Here is a 25,387-nt window from a genome sequence, read left to right as displayed (position 1 = left end):
ATATGTACATGTAGGTAGAGTTATTAAAGTGACTATGCATAGATAATAACAGAGAGTAGCAGCAGTGTAGAAGGGGGGGGGGCAATGCAAATAGTCTGGGTAGCATTTGATTAGATGTTCAGGAGTCTTATGGCTTGGAGGTAGAAGCTGTTTAGAAGCCTCTTGGACCTAGACTTGGCGCTGCGGTACCGCTTGCCATGTGGTAGCAGAGAGAACAGTCTATGACTAGGGTGGCTGGAGTCTTTGACCATTTTTTAGGGCCTGACACCGCCTGGTATAGAGGTTCTGAATGGCAGGAAGCTTGGCCCCGGTGATGTACTGGGCCGTACGCACTACCCTCTGTAGTGCATTGCGGTCGGCGGCCGAGCTGTTGCCATGCCAGGCAGTGATGCAACCGGTCAGGATGCTCTCGATGGTGCAGCTGTAAAACCTTTTGAGGATCTGAGGACCCACACCAAATATTTTCAGTCTCCTGAGGGGGAACACAGTAGGTTTTGTCGTGCCCTCTTCACGACTGTCTTGGTGTGCTTGGACCATGTTAGTTTGTTGGTGATGTGGACGCCAAGGAACTTGAAGCTCTCAACCTGCTCCACTACAGCCCCGTCAATGAGAATGGGGGCGTGCTCGGTCCTCTTTTTCCTAAGAACCGATGTGTGCACAACAATGGGGCAAAACAGCAAGGGGTTGGCTTTGATTGTTGACAACATGCAAACTATATTTCGTCTCCAAGGTTTATTGAAAACATAAATAAATTTGCTCAATGAGCACTTGTTTCCTCTCAAATACATCCTTACAGTTGTTGGTTCGTGAATTTTTGCCATATTAGCATTCCCATGAAATCAGTCAAAACAAGACATGGTATCAAGAACAAGATAAAACGAGCCACTTACGATTCCCCACATGGAGTTTCTTGTTATTCTTGCTAGCAATCTGGCCGTCCAGAATCACAACAACACGCTGACTTCTGCCCCATGGAAGCGCACATACGGTATAATCACAGATAGAACAATGAGACAGATATTTCACTGGATGTATAAATGTGAAGCATCCGCTTGGCGTTCCCACTCACTACCAAATATGGTAGTGAAAGGAAGCCCACTGTCGAGCAGTGGAAGAGGATGGAACGAGATGGATTTTGGCCGACATTCTGCAAATGTTCTCATCGACAAAACATTTGATCTCAATACCGTTTTCTGTTCCCAAAACTACAAGCTGTTCCGAAAAGAGTGGACTAAGTTTTGTAGACTTTGCCATTTGCAAAGGTTTTCAAAAATCGCGTTGTTTAGAAGGTGTGTTTAGGCGAATGGAGTTATTGCATACGCGCAATTCACAAAGTAGGCGTTAGCTAACGGAAATATGCAGATGATGCTCGTGCTTGGCTCTTTCCACCTCCTTGCTTGTTCTGCCCACTATGACTAATTTGTTCCCATTGGAAACGACATGCTGTGGTCTATCTTGGTTTAGTTCAACAACAAAAAAATGTGTTTAATTTTCGTGATGTTGTCAGCTAACACATCTATAGAGAATGATTAGTGGCCTCTAGTGGCCAAACTGCCATATTAGCATGGGCAGCGCCATTGAAGGCGTTCAACATATTCATGTCGTCAACTAGGTGGGACTTACAACTTCATTGGCTGATCCAGCTTTTAGTGACCCTGTTGGAGGTCATGTCCAACCGGATCATCAGGAGGGATCAGCCAATCGTTAAGAAGAAAATTGACCACTTCAAAATAGAGAGAGCCTCATTGGCGCTGCCCGTGCTGTCACAGACGCTATAATGGCACAGATACAAGATGAGTCCTCTATCTCTATGGAGTACCCCAACAACAAAATGGTGAGGGCGTATACCAGTCAATAAAAATATGAATGACAAGTAAAGAGCTGATTGGCCAGCTCAGACAGTGAGCCAATTAGAAGTCTCAGTCAAAAACATGAAGTCATCCTCTATGAGGAAATAGCAATTATTTTTTAAACGGTTTGAGGGGGTGCTTTGGAATAATTTTTTTCTCTCTAATTTGTGCTTTGGCCACAAATATAAGTATAGGACGAGTCAACAACATTATTTGGGTACACGTTAACAGATGATGAGCTTTTTAAAGTGAGATTTTCACTGGACAGTTACTTTAAAACATCGTTTCCCACTGAAGTTGCCCACGATGGCTGTGATTTTTAAACTTACCACAAGGGGGAGCTGTCCAACGCAGCATCAGCACCAGATACTGCATGTGTTTGGGTGGGTGATGCTGAGCGCCTCTTTATAATTGGAACTTCTTTTACAACTATAAACCATTTACTATATTAGACCATTCACATTTTAATGTTTTAGTAAAGACATCTAATCAAAGGCTAATTCCTTATTCATTACCAGCACCATTTTCCCATTCAAACGTTGACATGGTTTTAGCAGAATTTGCTGAATCTTTTCGAATGATTCCCATTGAATTGTCAGGAAGACAATGCAGATTATAGACCTATCCTTAAACAGCATTGGTTATGCTTAGGCTATCACACACACAGCCTACATTTAGACCCTTATATTTGAATTTTAAATTAGATGAGACCTGAGTCTGCATCACTCTGTGTCTTTCATTAGGCAGTTTTTCCTAGCCACCGTGCTTCTACACCTGCATTGCTTGCTGTTTGGGGTTTTAGGCTGGGTTTCTGTATAGCATTTTGTGACATCTTCTGATGTAAAAGGCCTTTAGAAATACATTTGATTGATTAAACAAGGGACCCGGGGAAAGGCTACCTGGTGCGTTAGATTCCATATAGCCTAATTATTATAATGAAATATACATAATTTTGATTAGACCATGATACAGATACATTCCCTTTACTTCTTTACTGCCTGTCTGTCAGCTCACGCGTATCCCAATGGTTGCCTAGAAACGCGAAGACAGTGGGCGCTCCTGACCTTGCCGTCGTGAACGAGCTGCTCGCGCACAAACCGAGAGGGCTAATATATTAATTTTAATCAAGAAGACAAAATAGAACATGTGAATTGAAAGCAAAATATTTGCATGCGATTTAAAAAATAATAATAATGAAATGTGATCATCAATGCAGTGCCATGAAAACGAAATGATATGGAGAAGAGCAAACCGGGGATGAAGAGTAGGAGCCTCCGTTAGAGCAGGTGAGTCGAAAATTCCCTTTCCATGAGATGAAGGTTTGGCAAGATTTTACTACACACCACGATCCCACATAGCAGGATCATGGGTATTCTTTTCATAACATGATGTATTTTAATTGTAGCACATTTAAACATAATTGTATAATATGTTGATGACATTTAGATGTTTTGTATGTGATAATTAGGGTCAACATTTGCAACGTTTTATTCATCAACCGCATCCTTGATGTTTATTTGGGAATTTGGAGGAGCAGGGCTGTCTGTGGCTTGGTCTTTTGTGTGAACGTCTGGTTTTCAGTCTCTTTTTCACTCTGACATTTTAACGCATCGTTGCCTATTACTGGTGAATCAGTGCCACCAGCTCACCTTCAACGAGGTGTTCTGTGACATTATCATCCTTTTACCCTGTAACCGTGCATGTTTTAGTTTTACACTAAAACGAGTTGGACTAATTGAACGATTTGGAAGAATTAACACTGATTAAATTGCAAGGGCACCGGATTTGGCTATAGCACCTTGCGTGCCTTACATAGAGAAGAGAAATAAACTGCTTTATTTGCGCCGCACTCCGGTTATCTTTTAGCCATAACCATTCTACCAATGGGCACAGGCTGCTACCTTGGAATCGGTATAATGCAATTGGGATTCATTAACACAAATTTATAGGCGAGATGTCAAAGCATGTCATGTGTGTCCAATTAGACTCCCCGTGTAGAGTAATTCACTACAAGTTGTCGTTGGGGATGTGGTCGTAATTGTGCTTATGACTGGCATAGCCAATAGAGCCACTGATATCATTACATTATTGTGGGCCTGTAGCCGCCATAACGGACTTCAACAATGATTTTTTTTTAAATGCATGAATTAATTTTTTGCCCAGCTTTGGCCCATAAATGCAACATTTGTAGACTATATTCATGATGTTAACACACCTGTTTTGAGTGTGGTATAACTTATGGTTAATTGTCTGTATTTGACATATTTCAGTATATTCGAAAGCATTAGGCTAATGGCCTACACTCAAAGTGACTATTGTTGTTCTCTATGTATTTTCTTAATCAACAGCCTTTTCATTGGGACTGAAAATTTCACACAGCTCAGGAAAATAGGACAGGTTGCGGCATTTAGTTGCAAACTTAGACACAGGGCCTGTCAGTATTTTGAAGTGATGATTTTAATATAAGGATATTGAGAACTCTGGATAATTTATTTATTTTCAATGTAGGCTACACACACTGCATGGGCATCAGATAGCTCCCACAGCATTGCAAGTATAAGAGACAGTGGGTTGTAATCTATTCGTATTCATGTCTTGTCGGGAAGTCTCTTCCATCTCCCCTGCTAGTCTAAACGCAATCCTATGTGTTTAGGGAATACACCTCGTCAGCTTTGCCTGGCCTCCCGATTAACCTGCTCAAAGTATAAGTAGCTGAGGCTTACTTTGTCAACCTTTAGCCTGTTTCTGTATCCATACATCATCCAATAAATTGCAATCATTGCACAAGTTGAAAATAAACAAATTAAAACAGCCTATATAGGTGATAATGAGACATGATAGACATTTTTCTATCATGTTAACTACCCCCCACCCACACACGGGCCTAGCTACATTCACTACTCTTTTCCGTTATATTTTCACAACCCAGCTTGTACACTTTTGAAGAGGTAGAGGACTTTAGAGACATTTCTGTTTTTTGACAGAATCATTATCTGTTCATTCCAGAAAAGAGTAGGTTCACTTTCAGGTGCCTCTACCATGGTCTATCAGTAAATGCTAAAGAAATTCATTTAGGGAAACAAACTTATGCTTGGAGTCATCCATACCGACAAGCAAGTACCCAGCTTGATGACCCAATAGACTGGTTACACTGTTTCTATTGCCTGTAGCTCTGCAACACTGTTGTTTCACTGTTTTCATTAGGATTTAGTCTACAGTTGAACTGTTTTACTGGAGGGTTGTTGTTGCCGTGCTGCTGTGGCTCTATACTATACACATGCAGGCATCATGGGTAAGATCATGATTATATGGCACTGTACATCCTTCCATCACAGCTTTTCATCCTTCCACTCAAAGGTTACATCAGTGTTGTTTTTCTGATATTTCTGTCCCGTTCAACACTTTTTTTTAATTGAGAGAAAGTGAATGTGCAGTATATTACTAAATCCCTTACTTCCAGATGCATTGCAGTATACAACATTCTGCCTTCATCGATGCAGATGCTTTTTCAGATAGTTCAAATCTTCTCCCCATGGTAATGTCAGCCCACACTAGAACCATGAAAGGGTGTTTATACCAAACATGACGCTGGAAATTATATCGCCTATTTGTAGAGTAATATTTGTCCCAGGCGAAATCGTTAAAAAAAAGAAGACAATTGAGGCCAATGAGCATATCCTCTGCGATATATGTTTACATATACAGTATTTACATTCACATTCTGCTGGATTACAGACAAACCTACCACTCACTCACCAAAGTAGTGTGTTCAAATGGTCCCTTGAGTTCTCCCAAGTGATTAGTTTGCTTTGAAATGATTGTGTGGGTTGTCTACAGGGAGCCTATCTTCTGTGAATGCATACGGATGATGAGCAACTCTCGCTCTATATATTTAGAAGCCCCAGTTTTCAAGTAATCTGGCAACATAGTCCCGTCAGTATACTCAGGGGCATTGCAGTAAGCAACCCACCGATGTTTGCTCACCTAACCATTTGTCTCTCTTGTTTGCAGCTCGGTTTCAGAACAGCAATGAGAATTGGAGCTGGAGATGAGTGAATACCTGGGCTTTGTTAATTTGTTTTTAGTAACCATTGGCGCCCAGGGCAGGTTGAGCGATGCCTGGTTAAGTGGAATACAGTAGGTCATAGGGGTTGAGAGGACACTCGAGTGTACATTGGCGTGGTGCAAGGGCACTCACTTGCCCAGACCATGTGTTTGGCAGAGTTTACGCACCATGTGTTGCCTGCACACCTATCAAATCGGCGAGGAACCGCAACCATCGCCACCCGCCGTGGTCTTTTAATGTGGATGTTATGTTCCTACTGGCCATTTACAGTGGTGACCAGCCAGAACTTCAACCCGACTGTGAACACCCAGTTTGGGAAGCTGAGGGGCCTCCGGGTCACGGTGCCAGGCGAGGTCCTTAAGCCCGTTGACCAGTACCTTGGGGTGCCGTACGCTGCCCCTCCCATCGGGGAGAAGCGCTTCATGCCCCCAGAGCAGCCCTCCTCCTGGTCAGGGATCAAGAATGCTACCCACTTCATGCCCGTGTGCCCTCAGAACATCCGCAACACAGTGCCCGAGATCATGATGCCCATATGGTTTACCTATAACCTGGACACAGTGGCCAACCTCATTCAGGATCAGAACGAGGACTGTTTGTATTTAAACATCTATATTCCAACAGAGGATGGTGAGTGGAATGGGTAAAATGGACCAAAGGGACATGTTGTTTACTGTATCACCCTTGCTGTCACCTTGCAATCATCATGTTTTGCGTCTGCAGCAGTTGTCATTGTGCATCTCATTTGTGCCACCCCAAGTTGTTTTCTCATCCAAAGTCATGTCACCAACTCTTCTTCATCCTGTTACACTGTTGACTCCGTTCATTGTGTTCTCTACGGGAAAATCACACACTGATATAAAACCTATTATTGCGTCAGACAACTACTAATTTAAAGTCAGAATATAGCCTCCAGCATGGCCTAACCTAACTACTGGGAATGGCTCAATAGTTATGATAAATCAGACTCAGACATTTGTTAGGCCGGTGAAATGTTTATTATTGTGCACTAGAGGCCTGTTGTTTACAATGTGAACGCCTTAACCGTGTAAGAATCTGAGGTGCAATACATTTATATATTTCTATGCTATGGATCTGTAGATCAATATTTACTTGACAAATTCGGAGGTGCTTAGTCTCAAGTTAACACTATTGTGATTGATAAACACATTTCCTTTCCTTCATTTCTTTTGTAGAGTATTAGGGCTCATACAATATACAGACAGAGTGCATGTGAAAATGGACTGTGTGCAGCATTGTGAAATCATTATGATTATTATTTAATTCGATGTATATCTTTAACCCCCTATCCCACTACCTCCCTTGTATAGTTCCTGAGGTGATGCAAAGTGAACCGGGTTGGGAATTGGGTGCCTGCATGCTTCTTCAATTTTTCAGAGCCTTCTGTTATTTCGTAGTCTTTCATTCATTTTTCAGTCAAAAGAATATCCAAGGAATGTGCCAGAAAACCCAACAAGAAAGTATGTAGAGAAGAAGGTATGTAAGCTAACAAAGGAGTAAAAAAGGAGCAAAGTGACTTCAGAGTTGGCTCAAAACCAAGATCACATCGTCATCGTATTTGAAAATCAAACACAGTAGAGACCGATAAATGTCGGCCAGAGATGTGTGCGTCCATCCATGCCTGAGAGTGTGTGTGTCTCTCTGCTGTGAGAAATTAAGAGCAATCCAGAGTAAGATCATTCCACACAATAACATCCACCCATGACATGTTTATTCGAAAAACACATTGATTTCTATACATTTTTTATTTGTTATTATTGGAAAGCCATTAATGAAAGAAATCAACATTCTGATGTCAAAAGTTACTGTTTGTACAATATGTAAATCTCATTTTTTCTGATTGAGTCATGGCAATGAAAAGGAGAGTATATCATATCTTACCTCAAACCTCTGCATAGCCTATGTTTACTGCAAACAAACATCCTTTTGTTTTTACAGTAACGCCATTTTTGACAGATTTTCTGAGACACAGATTGGGATATCACTATCTTCCTTCCTTGGTGGTCAATCATGCTATTTTTGAATTCTCTTGTACTTTTTTGTTTTTTTCCTCCTTGATCTGATTCTTAGGGGCCCACAGCAAGAGTCAAGGAGTGGATTTCTCTCATGGTGACAGTGAAGGTATTTTTGGTGCTCAAAGTTTAATGCATGACGGGGTTTTTTGGACACTTTTTGACTTTTGATATTTTCATAGACTTTCGTCTTCGATCTTACCTTTGACAACTCAGAAGTGGTTAAACCTTAGTTTATCAGTGGGCATGCCAAGTCAATGATAAGTCACTTGATTCTCTCAGCGTATTAGCTATTTCACTCTCAATTGATTTGATTTGGACATCCATATCATATCTGTAGTATTTTTTGTGTCATGGATTTTTTGGGACACTGAATACTGATTTTGTCCCCTAACAGCCCCCTTGAAGACAAATGCTGGTCAATTTGCCATTGATCCCAAATTTACTCCATTTGAACAATGACTCACATGGGTTATTTCTGTGTCTTTGTGGCTATACCAATCAACAAAGATATTATTTTGTAGCACCATAAATGGAATGGGAGTGCAATAAATGCACATATACAGTACCTCTTCATGTTTTGAAAAGTGAACATTTTGCTGTGTCTTCTAGGGATCACAGACTGTGCTATCTATAACCAACTACATCTTATCTCAAAGTCTCATCCACTACCTCTCTGTGGGTCTCATGAGAGGACCGTATGAGTGACTCATGAGGATGAAGCTATTACTATTCACTACATACGTACTATTCAAGAGATTGAGTGTGATGTAGGAAATTGGTGTCTTTATGTTATTTTCTGGCAACTCACGCCGTTCTCACATTGACACTGAACTTACAGTTCAGGTCATATGCCTTATTCTTTTTGTGACCAAATGTATTTATTTTTGTCATTTTTTCGTTGGGGCGGGGAGGGCAGTTATATTGTGGGGAGGGTTTATATGCCTTATTCTGACGAAAAGAATATATTTAGTAGTTGTTGTTTTAGATGCAGAGAAAATCATGTCCTGCAATTTAACCACTATTATGACAAATTCATTGATAGGAGCGTGGTGCACAGAAATGACCACCTTGCCTGAAGAAGCATGCTCTGTTGAACATAGTGAACACATAGTATTAACCAGATACACTTTAGAGATACTAGATGTGAAAACGGTATATTGCTAATAATAGAATATTATAATATGGCTCAGTCTCTAGTATAAACACAGTTTTGTGGGGGGAAAACATTGAGATTGACATAATATAGATCCCTGTTAGGCCTGTATGAGTAGTGTCCTTGCTTTGCATTCTTGTCTCCATTGGTGCGTCACAACCAAGACCCTAATCACCGAAGCACATCTGCTAAAATCAATACCATTACCTTGAGCTTACCTTCAGCTTTAGTGGTGTAAATGTTGCTGAGTCTACCGTCTGGTAGGGGTTACAGTATTCTGATGTTGCATTACCTTGCCTGTAAACCTTTACAGTACAAATAGTAAATGGCTGATTCTCTCTGCAGACATTCGGAACACTGAGGCTAGGCCTGTGATGGTCTACATCCATGGAGGATCCTACATGGAGGGGACAGGGAATATGATCGATGGGAGTGTGCTGGCCAGCTATGGGAATGTCATCGTCATCACTCTCAACTACAGGGTCGGAGTACTAGGTGATGGGATTCTCTTAATATCTCTGAATGGTGTCTGTAGAATTTATTTTCAGTCTAGAAGATACATTTTCTTCTTCTCATAACGTTGATCTCCACACAGAGATCCAATTAATATGTACGCTTATGCCAGTTATTCAAACTTATATTAATTTGTTACATTTCTATAATTTGCTATGTAAGTCATTTTCTCCTGGTGTGTAATGTATAATCCCATGTTATGAAGGCAAGGTCTTTTTCAGGGTGTTATTGTATTGAGGAGGGAGTAAGATTAGAAATCCTCAGTCAGAGGACAATGGTTAGGACTATTAATTGCCTACTTGCTGTATACAAGCTACAATATTCCAAAACACTGTTCATCTTTTTTTAACTAACCTGCAGAGAAATTGACCGCTTTTGTCAGGCCTGGAAGACTGATTTAAATAGGAAGGGATGCAGGAATCACAGCCAAGGTCTGGACTCTTTCTTGTAGGAGCGACGTCACAGCTGTAACACTTCATGTATCTCTGTGCGAGGGGCGGAAAGGGCCTGCCCCCCTCTCTGTGATTGATACTGCATAGTGGAGAACGCATATTGGAGAAAAAGACTGGTTGCAACTCAAGGAACCGTGCAGTGAGAGTATCCTTATGAAAAGGAGGAGGAGGAGGAGAATGATGTACTGAGCTAGGTATTTAGCTCTGAGCTCTGGTATGGTAAATCACAGATAAAAGTGTGACAAGAAAGAAGTTAAATAACACTAATATCCTCTGCTGTACACTTCAGGGTTCCTCAGTACAGGTGACCAGGCAGCTAAAGGAAATTATGGACTCCTGGACCAGATCCAAGCCCTGCGTTGGATCAGCAAGAACATTGGCTATTTTGGAGGAGACCCTGGTCGCATCACTGTCTTTGGATCTGGGATCGGAGCCTCCTGCGTCAGCCTGCTCACACTGTCCCACCACTCTGAGGGTAAGACTAAAACTCAACCTGGATAGACAGGGCAGGTGGGGTGGGATGGGATGGGGACAGTCACCAGTGAATCTCATGCCCAATGAGAATGCCTTTATATAGCTTTATCGCATGATAAACACACACAGGCCCAGTGATTCCTCAGCCTGCAGTTTTCACAGACACATACTAGGTACTACATTATCTGGTACTTCATCTCAATATATAGCTTTATGTGGAGCATTAATATTAATGTGTTGTGCTCTGTAGTATTGCTTCAGGGAAGTGACTTTATTCACTGTGTTGAAACAGATCTACTGTTATCTGCTTTTATTTCTACTTTGATGTTTTTATGCAAAAATAAAATATTATATTTCTGTATGATGCCATTATTTAGTTTTACCTTTACATTATAAAGTGTGTTCGGAAAGTATTCAGATCTCTTCACATTTTCCACATTTTGTTACGTTACAGCCTTATTCTAAATGTACTAAATTATATTTTTCCCTCATCAATCTACACACAATACCCCATAATGACAAAGTGAAAACAGTTTTTTTAGATATGTTTGCTAATTTATAAAAAATGTAAAATATAAATATCTTATATATTCTGACCCTTTGCTATGAGACTCAAAACTGAGCTCAGGTGCATCCTGTTTCCATTGATCATCCTTGAGATGTTTTTACAACTTGATTGGAGTCCACCTGTGGTAAATTCAATTGATTGGACATGATTTGGAAAGGCACACATCTGTCTATATAAGGTCCCACAATTGACAGTGCATGTCAGAGTAAAAACCAAGCCATGAGGTCGACAGAATTGTCCGTAGAGCTCCGAGACAGGATTGTGTCGGGGCACAGATCTGGAGAAGGGTACCAAAAAATGTCTGCAGCATTGAAGGTCCCCAAGAACACAGTGGCCTTTGGAATCACCAAGACTCTTCCTAGAGCTGGCCAAACTGAGCAATCGGGGAGAAGGGCCTTGGTCAGGGAGGTGACCAAGAACTCGATTGTCACTCAGAGTTCCTCTATGGCGATGGGATAACCTTCCAGAAGGACAACCATCTCTGCAGCAGTCCACCAAACAGGCCTTTATGGTAGAGTGGGCAGACGGAAGCCACTCTTCAGTAAAAGGCACATGACAGCTTGCTTGGAGTTTGACAAACGGCACCTAAAGACTGTCACCACCATGAGAAATAAGATTCTCTGGTCTGATGAAAACAAGATTGAACTCTCAGCGGCAGGGACTGAGCTAAAGAGGATCTGCAGAGAAGAATGGGAGAAACTCACCAAATACAGGTGTGCCAAGCTTGTAGTGTCATATCCAAGAAGACTCGAGGCTGTAATCGCTGCCAAAGGTGCTTAAACAAAGTACTGAGTAAAGGGTCTGAATACTTATGTAAATGTGACATTTATTATCATTATATTTTATAAATGTGCAAACATTTCTAAGCCTGTTTTTGCTTTGTCATTGTAGGTTATTGTGTGTAGATTGATGAGAAAAAAAACATTTGAATCCATTTTAGAATAAGGCATTAAAGTAGCAAAATGTGGAAAAAGTCAAGGGGTCTGAGTACTTTCCGAATGCGCTGTATACAGCCCTTATCCTCAACTAAAAAAGGAATAGTTTCATCAAAATGGCGCCGGAGAAGAAGGCTGACGTTTTACGTGGCCCCAACCGATTGTGTTTTGTTGTTCGTATATTTCCGTTGTTTGTAACTTATTTTTTAAACTTATTTTGTWCATAATGTTGCCGCTACCGTCTCTTATGACTGAAAAGAACTAATGGACATCAGGATTGCGATTACTCACCATGGACTGGCAGAATTATTTTTTTCCTTAAACGAGTCTGACGAGCCCGATGCAAATTATATACTACTGCTAGCAAACGCAAACGATGACCTACGCGGAAGATTAAACTACCAACGGGACATTCAAAACTGTAATATCTTATGCTTCACGGATTCTTATGCTTCACGGATATCTTATGCTTCACTATCAACATATAGCTGGCTGGTTATATGCTGTACCAGCGGGATAGAACAGCGGACAAGGGTCGGCGGACTATCAATTTTAGTAAATAACAGCTGGTGCATGATATCTAAGGAAGTCTCGAGCTATTGCTCGCCTGAGGTAGAGTATCTCATGATAAGCTGTAGACCAAACTATCTACCTCGAGAGTTTATCAAACAGGCAAAGCGTCAATACAGGACTAAGATCGAATCGTACTACACCGGCCCTGACGCTCGTCGGATGTGGCAGGGCTTGCAAACCATTACAGACTACAAAGGGAAACACAGCCGAGAGCTGCCCAGTGACACGAGCTAAACTACTTCTATGCTCGCTTCGAGGCAAATAACACTGAAACATGCACAAGAGCACCAGCTGTTATGGAAGACTGTATGATCGCGCTCTCCGCAGGTCAACATTCACAAGGCCGCAGGGCCAGACAGGTTACCAGGATGTGTACTGTGAGCATGCGCTGACCAACTGGCAAGTGTCTACACTGACATTTTTAACCTCTCCCTGACCGAGTCTGTAATACCAACATGTTTTAAGCAGACCACCATAGTGCCTGTGCCCAAGAATACTAAGATAATATGCCTAAATGACTACCGATCCGGATCACTCACGGAGTGCTTTGAAAGGCTGGTCATGGCTCACATCAACACCATTATCCCAGAAACCCTAGACCCACTCCAATTTGCCTACCGCCCCAACAGATCCACAGATGATGCAATCTCTATTGCACTCCACACTGCCCTCTCCCACCTGGACAAAAGGAATACCTATGTGAGAATGCTATTCATTGACTACAGCTCAGCGTTCAACACCATAGTGCCCTCCAAGCTTATCAATAAGCTAAGGACCCTGGGACTAAACACCTCCTTATGCAACTGGATCCTGGACTTCCTGATGGGCCGCTCCAGGTGGTAAGGGTAGATAACAACACATACGCCATGCTGATCCTTACCACAGGGGCCCCTCAGGGGTGCTCAGTCCCCTCCTGTACTCCCTGTTCACTCATGACTGCACGGCCAGGCACGACTCCATTAAGTTTGCCGATGACACAACAATGGTAGGCCTGATCACCGACAACGATGAGACAGCCTATAGAGAGGAGGTCAGAAGCCATAAGACTCCTGAACATCTAATCAAATGGCTACGCAGACTATTTGCATTTCCCCCCTCTTTTACACTGCTGCTACTCTCTGTTGCTATCATATATGCATGGTCACTTTAATAACTCTACCTACATGTACATATTACCTCAACTAACCGGTGCCCCCGCACACTGACTCTGTACCGGTACCCCCCTGTATATAGTCTCGCTATTGTTATTTTACTGCTGCTCTTTAAATACTTTTTATTTCTTATTCTTATCCTTTTTTTTTTTTAACTGCATTGTTGGTTAGGGTTTGTAAGTAAGCATTTCACTGTAAGGTCTACACCTGTTGTTTTCGGCGGATGTGACTAATAAAATTTCATTTGATTTGATTTTATATTCAAACGAGTTCAGTTCACGTAACTGGGTTGACTTTAAAATGAGGGACAGACGTAAATGAATCACTAATCACATTAAATAAATACAAATCTTCAGAAATGTCTTTGTCAAAGCAAGAACATAACTAGAGCTTTACAGTGATAGTGAAACCTTCAATACATTTGGGGTTAAGCTGGTTTAAATCTTCATGTCAAAATGCCAAATTTTCCATGTGGTCTATAATAAAGGGCACTTCATTTAATTTAACAGGCTTTTGAAATTCACTATTGGTAAACAATTTCTACTTAAAATATCAAAGGGATGCAAAATGTACTCTATTTGTGGTACGCCCCAACTCCAAATGGATCCAATCGAGTCCTTCAGAGGAAGTGAATTGTTTGGATATGTGGCTAGGGTGGTGGGGTAGTGGTACAGTTAAGTGATGGCTATTGTTCTCCTCTCCTAAATATAATCAGACTAAAAGCTTTGCCTCTTAAAGAGTGAACCCCTTTAACAGATCCACCTATAAATTTAAGGTAGTGTATGGATGGAGTCTAACTATCTAGCTATCTATCAATTTAACTTTATATATTTACATTTTATACATCAAGACATGTGTACACAGAGCACATACTGTGCAGCAACTATTAATCAATATAATAATCTTTAAACCTCACTCTGTTTTACACTCACTAATTTATCCCCAGCGTTTCAGAAAGATTTGCTCGTATTTCTTTCTTACCCTCACGAGAGTAAATGGAAGGAGGGTTGTGAATGAATTGAGGAATGTCACTCAATCTGAAACAAAGATAGTGGCATCTGTGCCTTTACATCACCCACAACGCACACACACACACACACACACGCACACACACACACACACACACACACACACACACCACACACACACACACACACACACACACACACACCACACACACACACACACACACACACACACACACACACACACACACACACACACACACACACAACCACACACACACACACCACACAACCTCTTCTCCTCTAATCAATCAGCCTTTATTACATCAGCCACAGCTCTAACGCACCAGAGCCAGCTTAGGCCCCTCTCACTGAGATTGTGTGAGCCAGCGTGATACTGTGGTATACAGACAGACTACCCAAGTTTTATATTATATATTTTTCAAGCATTAATCAGAACCACGATCACTGTTGGCGATATAATTTAAAAAAAATATTCACTGGGAGAAATGTTTTCCAGATGTTTTTCCACTGCCTGGCTGTGTAAAATGAGCTTGTTACACTACGGCCAAATTTGGTTTGATGGGATCATAACAAAGTAAAAAACAGGAAGGTCAGTTAAGTGAATAATAAAAGTGAATCATACAGTATAATCAAAGTGGATAATTTAAGGGACTGAAGAGCAGTGGGATTTGTCTTTTGTTTCCAGACATGTATGCTTTGGTAGTGGATGTGATGTATGTCCTGGTAGCTTGAAGCTACCCTTCAGCTCAATGCTCGGGCCTTGCACTGACTGTAATCTATGGCCTCTGAATATACTGTCTTTATCTGACAGTATGCATTATGTGGGTTGAATGCTGTAACAACGAGAATATAACTCTGTTGTTGAAAGTCCCATTTGGGCTCCCGAGTGCGCAGCGTCTAAGGCACTGCATCTCGGTGCTAGGGGCGTCACTACAGACCCTGTTTCGATTCCAAGCTGTATCACAACCGGCCATGATTGGGAGTCCCATAGGCAGCGCACAATTGGCCCAGCGTTGTTCGGGTTAGTGTTTGGCCGAGGTAGGCCGCCATTGTAAATAAGAATTTGTTCTTAACTGACTTGCCTAGTTAAATAAAGGTTAAATAAAATAAAAATAAATGAAAAAACGGTAGTGAATGCCATTTCTACTTATCACTTATTACCATCATTTATTCACATTACCTGACTTTATAATATTTTATTTATGACTTTATTATTAATAACAATATTTTAAAAAATTGTACCTCCTTTTTCTCCTAAATTTCATGATATCCAATTGCGATCTTGTCTCATCGCTGCAACTCCCAAACGGGCTTGGGAGAGGCGAAGGTTGAGTCATGCGTCCTCCAAAACATGACCAGACAATCCGCGCTTCTTAACACCCGTCCGCTTAATCCGGAAGCCAGCCGCACCAATGTGTCGGAGGAAACACCATCCAACTGAACAACCGAGTCAACCTGCAGGCGCCCGCCTTCCACAGGAGTTTCTAGAGTGGCGATGAGCCAAGTAAGCCCCCCCGTCCAGCCCTCCCTAACCTGGGCGATGCTGGGCCAATTGTGCGCCGCCCTATGGTACTCCCGGTCGGTTGTGACACAGCTGGGATCGAACCGGGTCTGTGTGACACCTTAGACCGCTGCACCACTCGGAGGCCCCATGACTTTATTATTTAATTCAAAGTAATCATCTCATATAGAGCTGCTGCTGCCTATGCTGTCTGACAAAATCACTATTTTAGTAGTTCTTCAAAGTAAATAAGGCATACTTTATGACCCTGAAAACCAACTGTCAATCACTTAGATCATGTATTTTCAGGCTCGCGAAGCAACTGCTTCTATCTCTCTTATTTGCCTTCTCTCTTCTCTCAGTCTCCATGTCTTGCTCCGCACATATTCTACAAGTTTAAGCGGGTGTGCAATAGATTATGGTCATTGTAGTTAATTACCACGTTTTCTGAGCTAAACTGTGTAGAATATTGGCCTGTTGGAAACTACAACTCCCTACTACGTTGCACAGTTCAGGCTTGATCTGATTTTTCTATACAGAAACTGCATATCGAGCTCACAAGAAAAAAACTGAACGAAATGAAATTCAAAGAATTGAACAGACGTCAGTCAATTAGTTGTTTAAAAAACTGAAAAATAACCCTCATTTCGGTTAATCGCTCAGCAGTAGTTTTTTGTAAGTATCCAAATTGATGTTTGTAGTGTTTGCAAATGGCTTTTTATTACTCTGCAGTATTTTCAGGTATCATAAAATTATTGCAGCTTTCGACCTTTTCAGTGGCATGTTGAAAGAGCCATACAATAGTTGAGTGTCACAACTTATTTGTACTTATCTGTACAAAATGTCATTGGTTAATTGGTTTGACTTGATTATGTACACCTGGGGCAATTGACATTCAGGAGAATGGACATTTTACAAAATGTTCAGATATAAATGTATGTATAAGATCAAATATGACTGCCAGATAGATTGGATAAGTTAGGAGATTGTGTGTGCTCTATTCATTCTATCTTCAACATGCAGTTCCGATACAGTCCTTCCATTAGTTGAAGGCAGCCAATCCAATAGTTTCAAGAAAAGTAGTCCCTTTACTGAGATCTGTATTCAAATATCTTTTTAAGTATTTGTTTTCTCAGATCTGTTATTAAAATTGTTTTAATAAGTAGTTACTTTCTGAGATCTGTATTTGAATAGCTTTAAAAAGTATGTTTGTGTAAAGAGTTTCTTCTACAAACATTGTTTAAACTACAGGTATCCCAGGTCTGAATTATACCCATTAATGCCATGACTTGTTAATATGATTTCTGAGTGAGTGCCTAACAATATCCCCCTGGAGGTCAGGGCCACTGGGTACGTTCCCTGCATGCACGGTCGGTAATTCTATCATGATTCATACAATTTTAGTCTGTTGGCTAGACTAATTTACCAATCTGAAAGATGTTTTGACATGGGCTAATTGATAAATAGAAGAGAACTTCTGATGCACAATCAAATTTCGAAATTACTGTACACGTCCGTCAAATAAAATGGTGCCCTGCCACATAGCCAGTAGTCTTTGGTTAAAGACTGTCCCTGAGGATGCAGCTATTGAGGCACGATGCAATGACTGACTTTGTGTGTGCTACTGTGGTGTGTGTAGTTCCCTGCATGAGGGCTGCCTGTTATCGCATACACACCTGCTCACACACCCCTGATGTGGTATTGATTTTGGAGCATGGTTTCTGTCAATGTTTATTATTTGGTTTGCCTGGCTGTCCACGGACCTCCATTACACTTGGTTCTGATGGACATGCTGTGAGTGTCAGCAGAGAGAGAGAGAGAGTGAGAGAGCTGTGAGTGTCAGCAAGAGAGAGAGTGAGAGAGCTGTGCGTGTCAGCAGAGAGAGAGAGAGAGAGAGAGAGCTATTCCACATCAAGATCACTGGACCAATTCTTGCACAAAGTTAGGTTGAATTAATAGTATTTCTTAAAATGTAATCTTAAAGGTTCATTTAACAGTGATGTTTTCAACAAGGCTACTGTGTTATACAGTGGAGTCACTGACTCATTCCAAAATCAGTGCTCTCACAGATGAGTGCCACAAATATGATGCCTTTGTGTTGAGTGAGAGTTTAATTAATTCAAATCCCTTTTTAATGTGGCCAATGTTGTGAGACCTTGCATATGCACCACTTACTAAGCTTTATTTTTAATTGTGAAATATACACTCTCAATTAGAATTAATATCATTTTTAGAGTTCTATCCTTTCCCTCAATATTATTTAGTGATTTATCTTCGTTAAAGGAAAATGAAAGTTAACTGAGACTGCAGATACACAGATTGAAAAAGCGATGTTGATGAGGTTTGTCTATGAAATTTGTCTGATGAAATTGTGTGGTGAGCACAATTATCATCAAAAGTCTGGTCAAAACTCATCATCAGAACCTAGATAGAGATCCTATGAAGCTACCAATATGTTATACTGCAGGGTAGGCCTAAAAATGTACTGTCTCAGATGGTGTTGACCAAATAGCCCTCCTCTGATCTATGTTTGTGTCTGTCTGTGCTGTGATCTCCTCAGGCCTGTTCCACAGAGCCATCATCCAGAGTGGCTCAGCCCTGTCCAGCTGGGCTGTCAACTATCAGCCTGTCAAGTACACCCGCATGCTGGCGAGAGGGTGGGCTGCAACGTGCTGGACACCCTGGACATGGTGTCCTGCCTGCAGAAGAAGAGTGCCAGAGAGCTGGTGGAGCAGGACATCCAGCCAGCCGCTACCACGTAGCCTTGGCCCCGTCATCGATGGTGACGTCATCCCCGATGATCCCGAGATCCTGATGGAGCAGGGCGAGTTCCTCAACTATGACATCATGCTGGGCGTCAACCAGGGGGAAGGGCTGCGCTTTGTGGAGACTGTTTGTGACGTGGAGGACGGCGTATCTGCAGCGACTTTGACTTTGCTGTGTCGGACTTTTGTGGACAGCCTGTATGGCTACCCGGAGGGAAGGACACTCTGAGGGAAACCATCAAGTTCATGTACACGGACTGGGCTGACAGGACAACCCGGAGACCAGGAGAAAGACATTAGTTGCCCTGTTCACTGACCACCAGTGGGTTGAGCCCTCAGTGGTGACGCTGACCTGCACGCCACGCTACGGCTCGCCCACAACTTCTCTGCCTTCTACCACCACTGCCAGGCCTGATAAGCCTGTGTGGTCGGACTCGGCCCACGGGACGAGGTGCCCTATGTGTTTGGCATCCCAGTGGGAGCCACTGACACTGTTCCCGTGCAACTTCTCCAGATGACATCATGCTCAGCGCTGTGGTCATGACCTACTGGACAAACTTCCGCTAAGAGTGGGTGAGTACAGTACACTGAGATCTGGTCAGCCTTTGATTGTATAGTAAAATATGGGTCATTCTTTTCACTTCTTTTCAGAATATTTCCCATTGTGTCCATGTATTTTCCAAAAAGTTTCCTAATCATATTTAGATGCGCATTGAACCTGTGCAGAAGACTAATATTTATAACATAGCAGTTAGACCGCCCTTCACATGTACAGTCTTCAGAAAGTATTCCACACCTTGACTTATTCACATTTTGTTGTGTTACAGCCTGAATTTAAAAATTATTACATTTGATTTTTGGCAGTGGCTACACACAGTACCCCATGATGTCAAAGTGGAATTATGATTATTTTAATTTTTAACAAATGAAAAGCTGAAATATCGAGTCTATAAGTATTCAAATCCCTTGTTATGTCAGCCTAAATAAGTACATGGAGTAAAACATTTGCTTACAAGTTGCATGGTTCATCTTTGTGCAATAATCAGTGTTTAATATGATTTTTGAATGACTACCTACATCTCTGTACTCCACAACATACAGTACAATTATCTGTAAGGTCCCTCAGTCAAGCAGTGAATTTCAATACAAATTAACCACAAAAGCCATGGAGGTTTTCCCAAATGCCTCAAAAAGAAGGCACCTATTAGAGATCAAAAAAGAAGACATTGTATATCCCTTTGAGCATGGTGAAATAAATTATAATTACACTTTGGATGGTGTATCAATACACCCGGTCACTTACAAAGACATAGGCGTCCTTCCAAATCCAATTGCCGGAGAGGAAAGGAAACCGCTCGGGATTTCACCATGAGGCCAATGGTGACTTTAAAACAGTTTTAGAATTTAATGGCTGTGATAGGAGAAAACTGAAGGATGGATAACAACATCGTAGTTACTCAACAATACTAACCTAATTGACAGACGTGAAAAAAGAGAAGCCAGTACATAATACAAATATTACAACAAGGCACTTAAGTAATACTACAAAATGTTATGCTTGAGGCAAATCCAATACAACACATTACTTATTTTCAAGGCATAGTGGTGCTGCATCATGTTATGCGTATCTTGTATCGTTAAGGACTGGGGAGTTTTTCAGGAAAAAAAGAAACGGAATGGAAGCTAAGCACAGGCAAAATCCTAAGAGGCAAACCTGGTTCAGTCTGCTTCCACCAGACCACTGGGAGATGAATTTCCACTTCTTTCAGCAGGACAAATAACCCTAAAACACACAAAGGCCTAAATCTACATTGGAGTTGCTTAACCAAGAACGACATTGAATGTTTCCTGAGTGGGGCCCCGGTTACCAAAGGTTTTTTAAATTTTTAAAATTTCTTTCCCCTTCCCCCCCCCCCCCCCTTTCATGGAAAAAAAATCCCTTAATTTGGCAAAAGAACCTGAAAATGGTTATCTAGCAATGAATCAACAACCCTATTTGACAGAGCTTGAATAATTGTTTTAAAGAATAATGGACAAATGTTGACAATCCAGGTGTGGGGGAAGCTCTTAGAGACTTAACCCAGAAAAGACACACAGTTGTAGTCGCTGGCTGCAAAGGTGCTTTCTAACAAAGTATTGACTCAGGGGTGTGAATACTTATGTAAATTAAGATATTTGGAAACATTTTATAAAAACAATGTTTTCACTTTGTCATTATGGGGGTATTGTGGTGTAGATGGGTCAGGAATTCAGGCTGTACCACAACAAAATGAAGGAATAGGTTCAAGGAGTAATGAAGCTTTCTGAAAGGTAACTGTAGATTGTTCAGAAATTTTGAAAAAAAAAAAAACAAATTTTCCCCCCTTTTCCAGTAGAAGTAGGGTTTTGAGTGTGCTTCAAATGAAAAATGTAGGCAGTGTTGCCCACTCCAGTCCTCGGAGTACCCTCAACGGTACAACCATTTTTTGTTGTAGCCCCAGATAAGCCCAACTGATTCACCTTGCAAGCTAACCAATCAAGCCTCAATGCATTGAATCAGGTGAGTTTTTGTCCGGGCTACAACAAAGATTTGTGCTGTTGGGGCACTCGAGGACTGAGTTGGAGCACTGATGTAAGGGAATGCTGAGCCTTGAGGGAGACTGTGACATTAACCTCAACCAGTTCAACCGCTCACAACTTCCTGTTGACATCCCCCATTAATGAAACAAATGAAAGCTTAATGTCTTCCTATGTGGGGTAGTTCAAATCTCTTGATCCCTGTCTTCACTGTTTTGTTTGCCAGGGATCCCAACAAGCCAGTCCCCAGGACACCAAGTTTCATCCACACCAAGGGGGCCAACCGCTTTGAAGGAGGTGGCTGGTCCAAGTACAACCCCCATGACCAGCTGTACCTTCATATCGGCCTGAAGCCTCGCATTGGCCGCGACCACTACGCGCCACAGGTAGCTTTCTGGAAGCAACTTGTACCCCCTGTATAACCTCCATGAACATGTTCCAATACACCTCCACGCACCAAGGTCCCTCCGCAGGACAACCACACTCGAAGACGGTAAGAGGAGACTGGCACCACCAAGCGTCCTGTTCTCCCACGGCCCACAGCAGTAACGGGGATGGGGAGGAAAACGGGTCCTCTGATTGGTGGGCTAATCCGCAGAGATTACTTCCACTGAGCTGAGTGTCACCATCGCTGTGGGCGCCTGCACTGCTGTTCCTCAAATGTGCTGGCCTTTGCGCGCTCTATTAACCGTAAAGGACAGCGCAGCCGGCAGGATGGCACGGCAGCCCCATCAAGGCCAGTCCCAGCGACCAGAGCAACGGCAACGAAGTGAGCCACACCACCACCAGCATCGACGAGAGCCTGTCCCTCCATCCAGATGACCCAGAGCAGCCAGATGAACCAGTGTGAACACCCTGCATGACCTCCATATCTCCACGACCTCCATGGACCTTCACGACGCTTCACGAACCCCTGCACCTCTCCACCAACATGGACTACACATGACCCTACCGCCGCCTCAACCAACGACGACATCCCCCTGAATGACACCAACATATCACCAAATGATCCCAAACTCCTTGATGGGCCTTCAGCATATGCCACCGGCCCTACAGCAACCTTCCCAGCCGGGTACAACTCCACAGGCCTGCCCCCACTCCCACTCCAGACAACCCGGGTATAGACCCCAGCCTGGGACAGATTGACATAAAGACCACCAGGGGATCAGAGATTGAGAGGTGAGTTGAGGTTGCGTGCCTGTGCTGTACAGTAAGATTTCAGGAAATGAATACAAACAGTAGGTTGGGATGGGATGCGTGGGTAAGAAATAAGTTTGAATTTATGTCATACTGCAAGAGCCATGCAAAGTTTTTCTGCTCAAAGGGTGCAGAATCGCTCCGCCAAAATATACTACTGCCTCCTCTTCCCTCAACAGAATGAGGTCTATAAAGCAGTGTCATTTTCTTATAATCATTTTTCAAAACGCCCTTTGTGAGCTGGTTACAAACGTGGGGGAAAAAGCTTTTTATTTCGCCAATTCTTGTCTTTTTGAGGGTAAACATTTATTTTGTTTTCTTTCTTGTACGACCTCAGTATAATGTTTGTTCAGTTGGATTTGTACGGGAAGCTCTTTTCTTTACTATGATATCTTGTTTGATCTTGCAACAATTCTTTGTGGAACAATTAACCTTGGACTCATCCCTGACTGAAGGACATTTGTAGCAAAGCAGAAAATCTGTGTTATTGAAGCTATTTTATACATATTCCTCATGTTTACTGCACAAACTTAAAAGGGTATTTTTTACTTATGACTAAAGAATGGCTTTGTTACTGTCAACATTCTCTGCTTAGAGAACATACCTGTTACGGCGACTTGATGAATTGAACCTTTACTAGCAACATTGATTACAATTTGTAGTAAAAGTATCACATTTATCCAAAAATATTTTCTTATTTGAATATGCACAACGTGTGTGCGTTCGTGTGTGTGTGACTGCGTGTTGCGTGTGTTTTGTTGTCTGTTTGCGTGCCAGTACTGTTTGTGAGCGTCCGTGTGCCTGCGCACACGCGAAGTGTATGTAAAAGTGTAAATTGGTAAGACATTTGTTTGTCATTTGTTTGGAAGTATTGCTTTCATCAGGTCAGTGTTTGTACTCCAGATCTATGGTCGTCTGTTTAAGTGTACCTTTGTTATTTTTCAGTTAACTGTGTTCTTCTTTTTGGCCTAAACACTTCTGCGAATGCGACTTCCTGCTTTGTTATAAACAGAGAATAGCTTAAGATGGCAACCTACTTTAACAACTGATATGATTCATTGGCTTGGCTTGTTTGGTACAGAATAAACTTAGACCAGCCCGGTTTTTTTATTGTTTATTTGTTTATATGATATAAAGGTATTTCAGTAAGATAATTAAGTATATGCACAATTGTATGTATAAACTACCTGAATCAATCAGATTTGGGAAAGAGTTTTTGGCTTAAAATATTGCAGATTGGAGCAAGCCTGAGATTCACCCATAGGCTCATTCCCATTTACAACAAACCCAGATTTTGCAGCTAACACGTTTTGAAAGCATTACTATGAAAGGCTTTTTGAATTCAATGTGGAACACTCACAGTTATTATTGCTGGGAGAAATGCACATCGCCTCTGAGAATTCTCTGTCATCTTGCTTTCTTTGATACGATCATAGAACCACAGTTGACTATACTACTGTTCAATATCAATGGGCCTGATTAAAGATTTTTTGGAACTGAGTTGTCTTCTTGTCAAAATCCATCGACAGCTTTACTATGAGTCAGATATAATTCACATTGTATCACTACAAGATTATTTTTCAAGAAAACAACAACAATTTCCAGCTTGGATTTTGAGGCATCGGGGGCAATGCCCCATATATGACTGGGACCAGTTGAGATTACATAGACCAGCTTTGGCATATTATCATGCATCTATGGTAACATTTGTAACTGTATGCGATTTATTTTGGGACAAGGGCTATGACTGGGGCATAGTCAACGAGGATAAGAGGTACAAGGCACACTCCAAAAGACAGTGTGGTGTTTTGGCATCCAGCTTTGCACACTGGGACCATTGTAAGGAGTGGCTTTGACATCAACTGGGTCAGTGGATGAGGGAGGGGAGGGAGGGAGGCAGCAGCTGGATCCAGCCCTCAATGTCCGTTTTAGTCTACTTAATCAATGTCAGTCCAGTGGCATTCCATGGTCTGCCTTTTTGTTTATACCCTTTGTCTGCATAATTCTTGCCAATATCGCTCTGTGTTTCCCTGAAGATGCTTCTTCTGACAGAGCCGAACAACTGGTACTCAACCCACCAGCCAGAGCTTTGCCTCTCATTGACCATGTGGTGTCCTTTACTTACCTCAGATAGGCAGCAACACAACATACTAAATGCAGACCATGAATAGCCTGCTATCTAAGAGAGAAAAACTGCCCATTGCCCAAGCGCCCCACAACATGATCACACATGATGATCACACCTACAGTAAAAAAGGCGCCTACAGATCTGCTATCTTAATTTCACCCCTGTTTTATCACAATCCTTGCAGGAAATTAATTATGCAGCAATAGGACATCAGAATTATTTGTGGATTATGAATTAATGGACATTTTTTTTTGTAGGGGTTGATAAATTTTTTTGTTAGGCGCAAATCAAGTTTGACATTTCAAAGTGGAAATTAACAAACTTTAGAAGTCCTTTTTAACCCTCAAATACACTCTAATTTGAATTTCTTCTGCGCAGGAAAATTCTTACGAAAAACTGTGTTCAAATTAAGATAGTAGATCTGTACGCATAGAATAGGATTGTATTTAGGGAATTGTTAATAAGGGTGTCTGGATTGGTGAA

General features: G+C 41.8%; 1 protein-coding gene across 1 annotated transcript in view; it reads left to right on the top strand.

Annotated features, from left to right (window-relative positions):
• Positions 1 to 2,896: 2,896 nt before the first annotated feature.
• LOC111981637 (neuroligin-3) overlaps positions 2,897 to 25,387 on the top strand; it is a 38,116-nt gene continuing 15,625 nt past the window's right edge. The window contains 19 exon segments of the mRNA XM_070449746.1: positions 2,897 to 3,136; positions 5,862 to 6,543; positions 9,448 to 9,597; positions 10,357 to 10,542; positions 18,819 to 18,905; positions 18,908 to 19,016; positions 19,018 to 19,175; positions 19,178 to 19,288; positions 19,291 to 19,401; positions 19,404 to 19,434; positions 19,436 to 19,464; positions 19,467 to 19,513; positions 19,515 to 19,537; positions 19,539 to 19,584; positions 19,586 to 19,596; positions 21,806 to 22,184; positions 22,186 to 22,233; positions 22,236 to 22,348; positions 22,615 to 22,758. Coding sequence (XP_070305847.1) covers positions 6,060 to 6,543; positions 9,448 to 9,597; positions 10,357 to 10,542; positions 18,819 to 18,905; positions 18,908 to 19,016; positions 19,018 to 19,175; positions 19,178 to 19,288; positions 19,291 to 19,401; positions 19,404 to 19,434; positions 19,436 to 19,464; positions 19,467 to 19,513; positions 19,515 to 19,537; positions 19,539 to 19,584; positions 19,586 to 19,596; positions 21,806 to 22,184; positions 22,186 to 22,233; positions 22,236 to 22,348; positions 22,615 to 22,758 — 2,267 coding nt within the window. The 5' untranslated portion in view covers positions 2,897 to 3,136; positions 5,862 to 6,059.

This window comes from Salvelinus sp. IW2-2015, linkage group LG20, assembly GCF_002910315.2.
Source record: "Salvelinus sp. IW2-2015 linkage group LG20, ASM291031v2, whole genome shotgun sequence".
Lineage (NCBI taxonomy): Eukaryota > Metazoa > Chordata > Actinopteri > Salmoniformes > Salmonidae > Salvelinus > Salvelinus sp. IW2-2015.
Note: the sequence above shows the minus strand (reverse complement) of the source record. Positions and strands in the feature narration are given on the sequence as shown.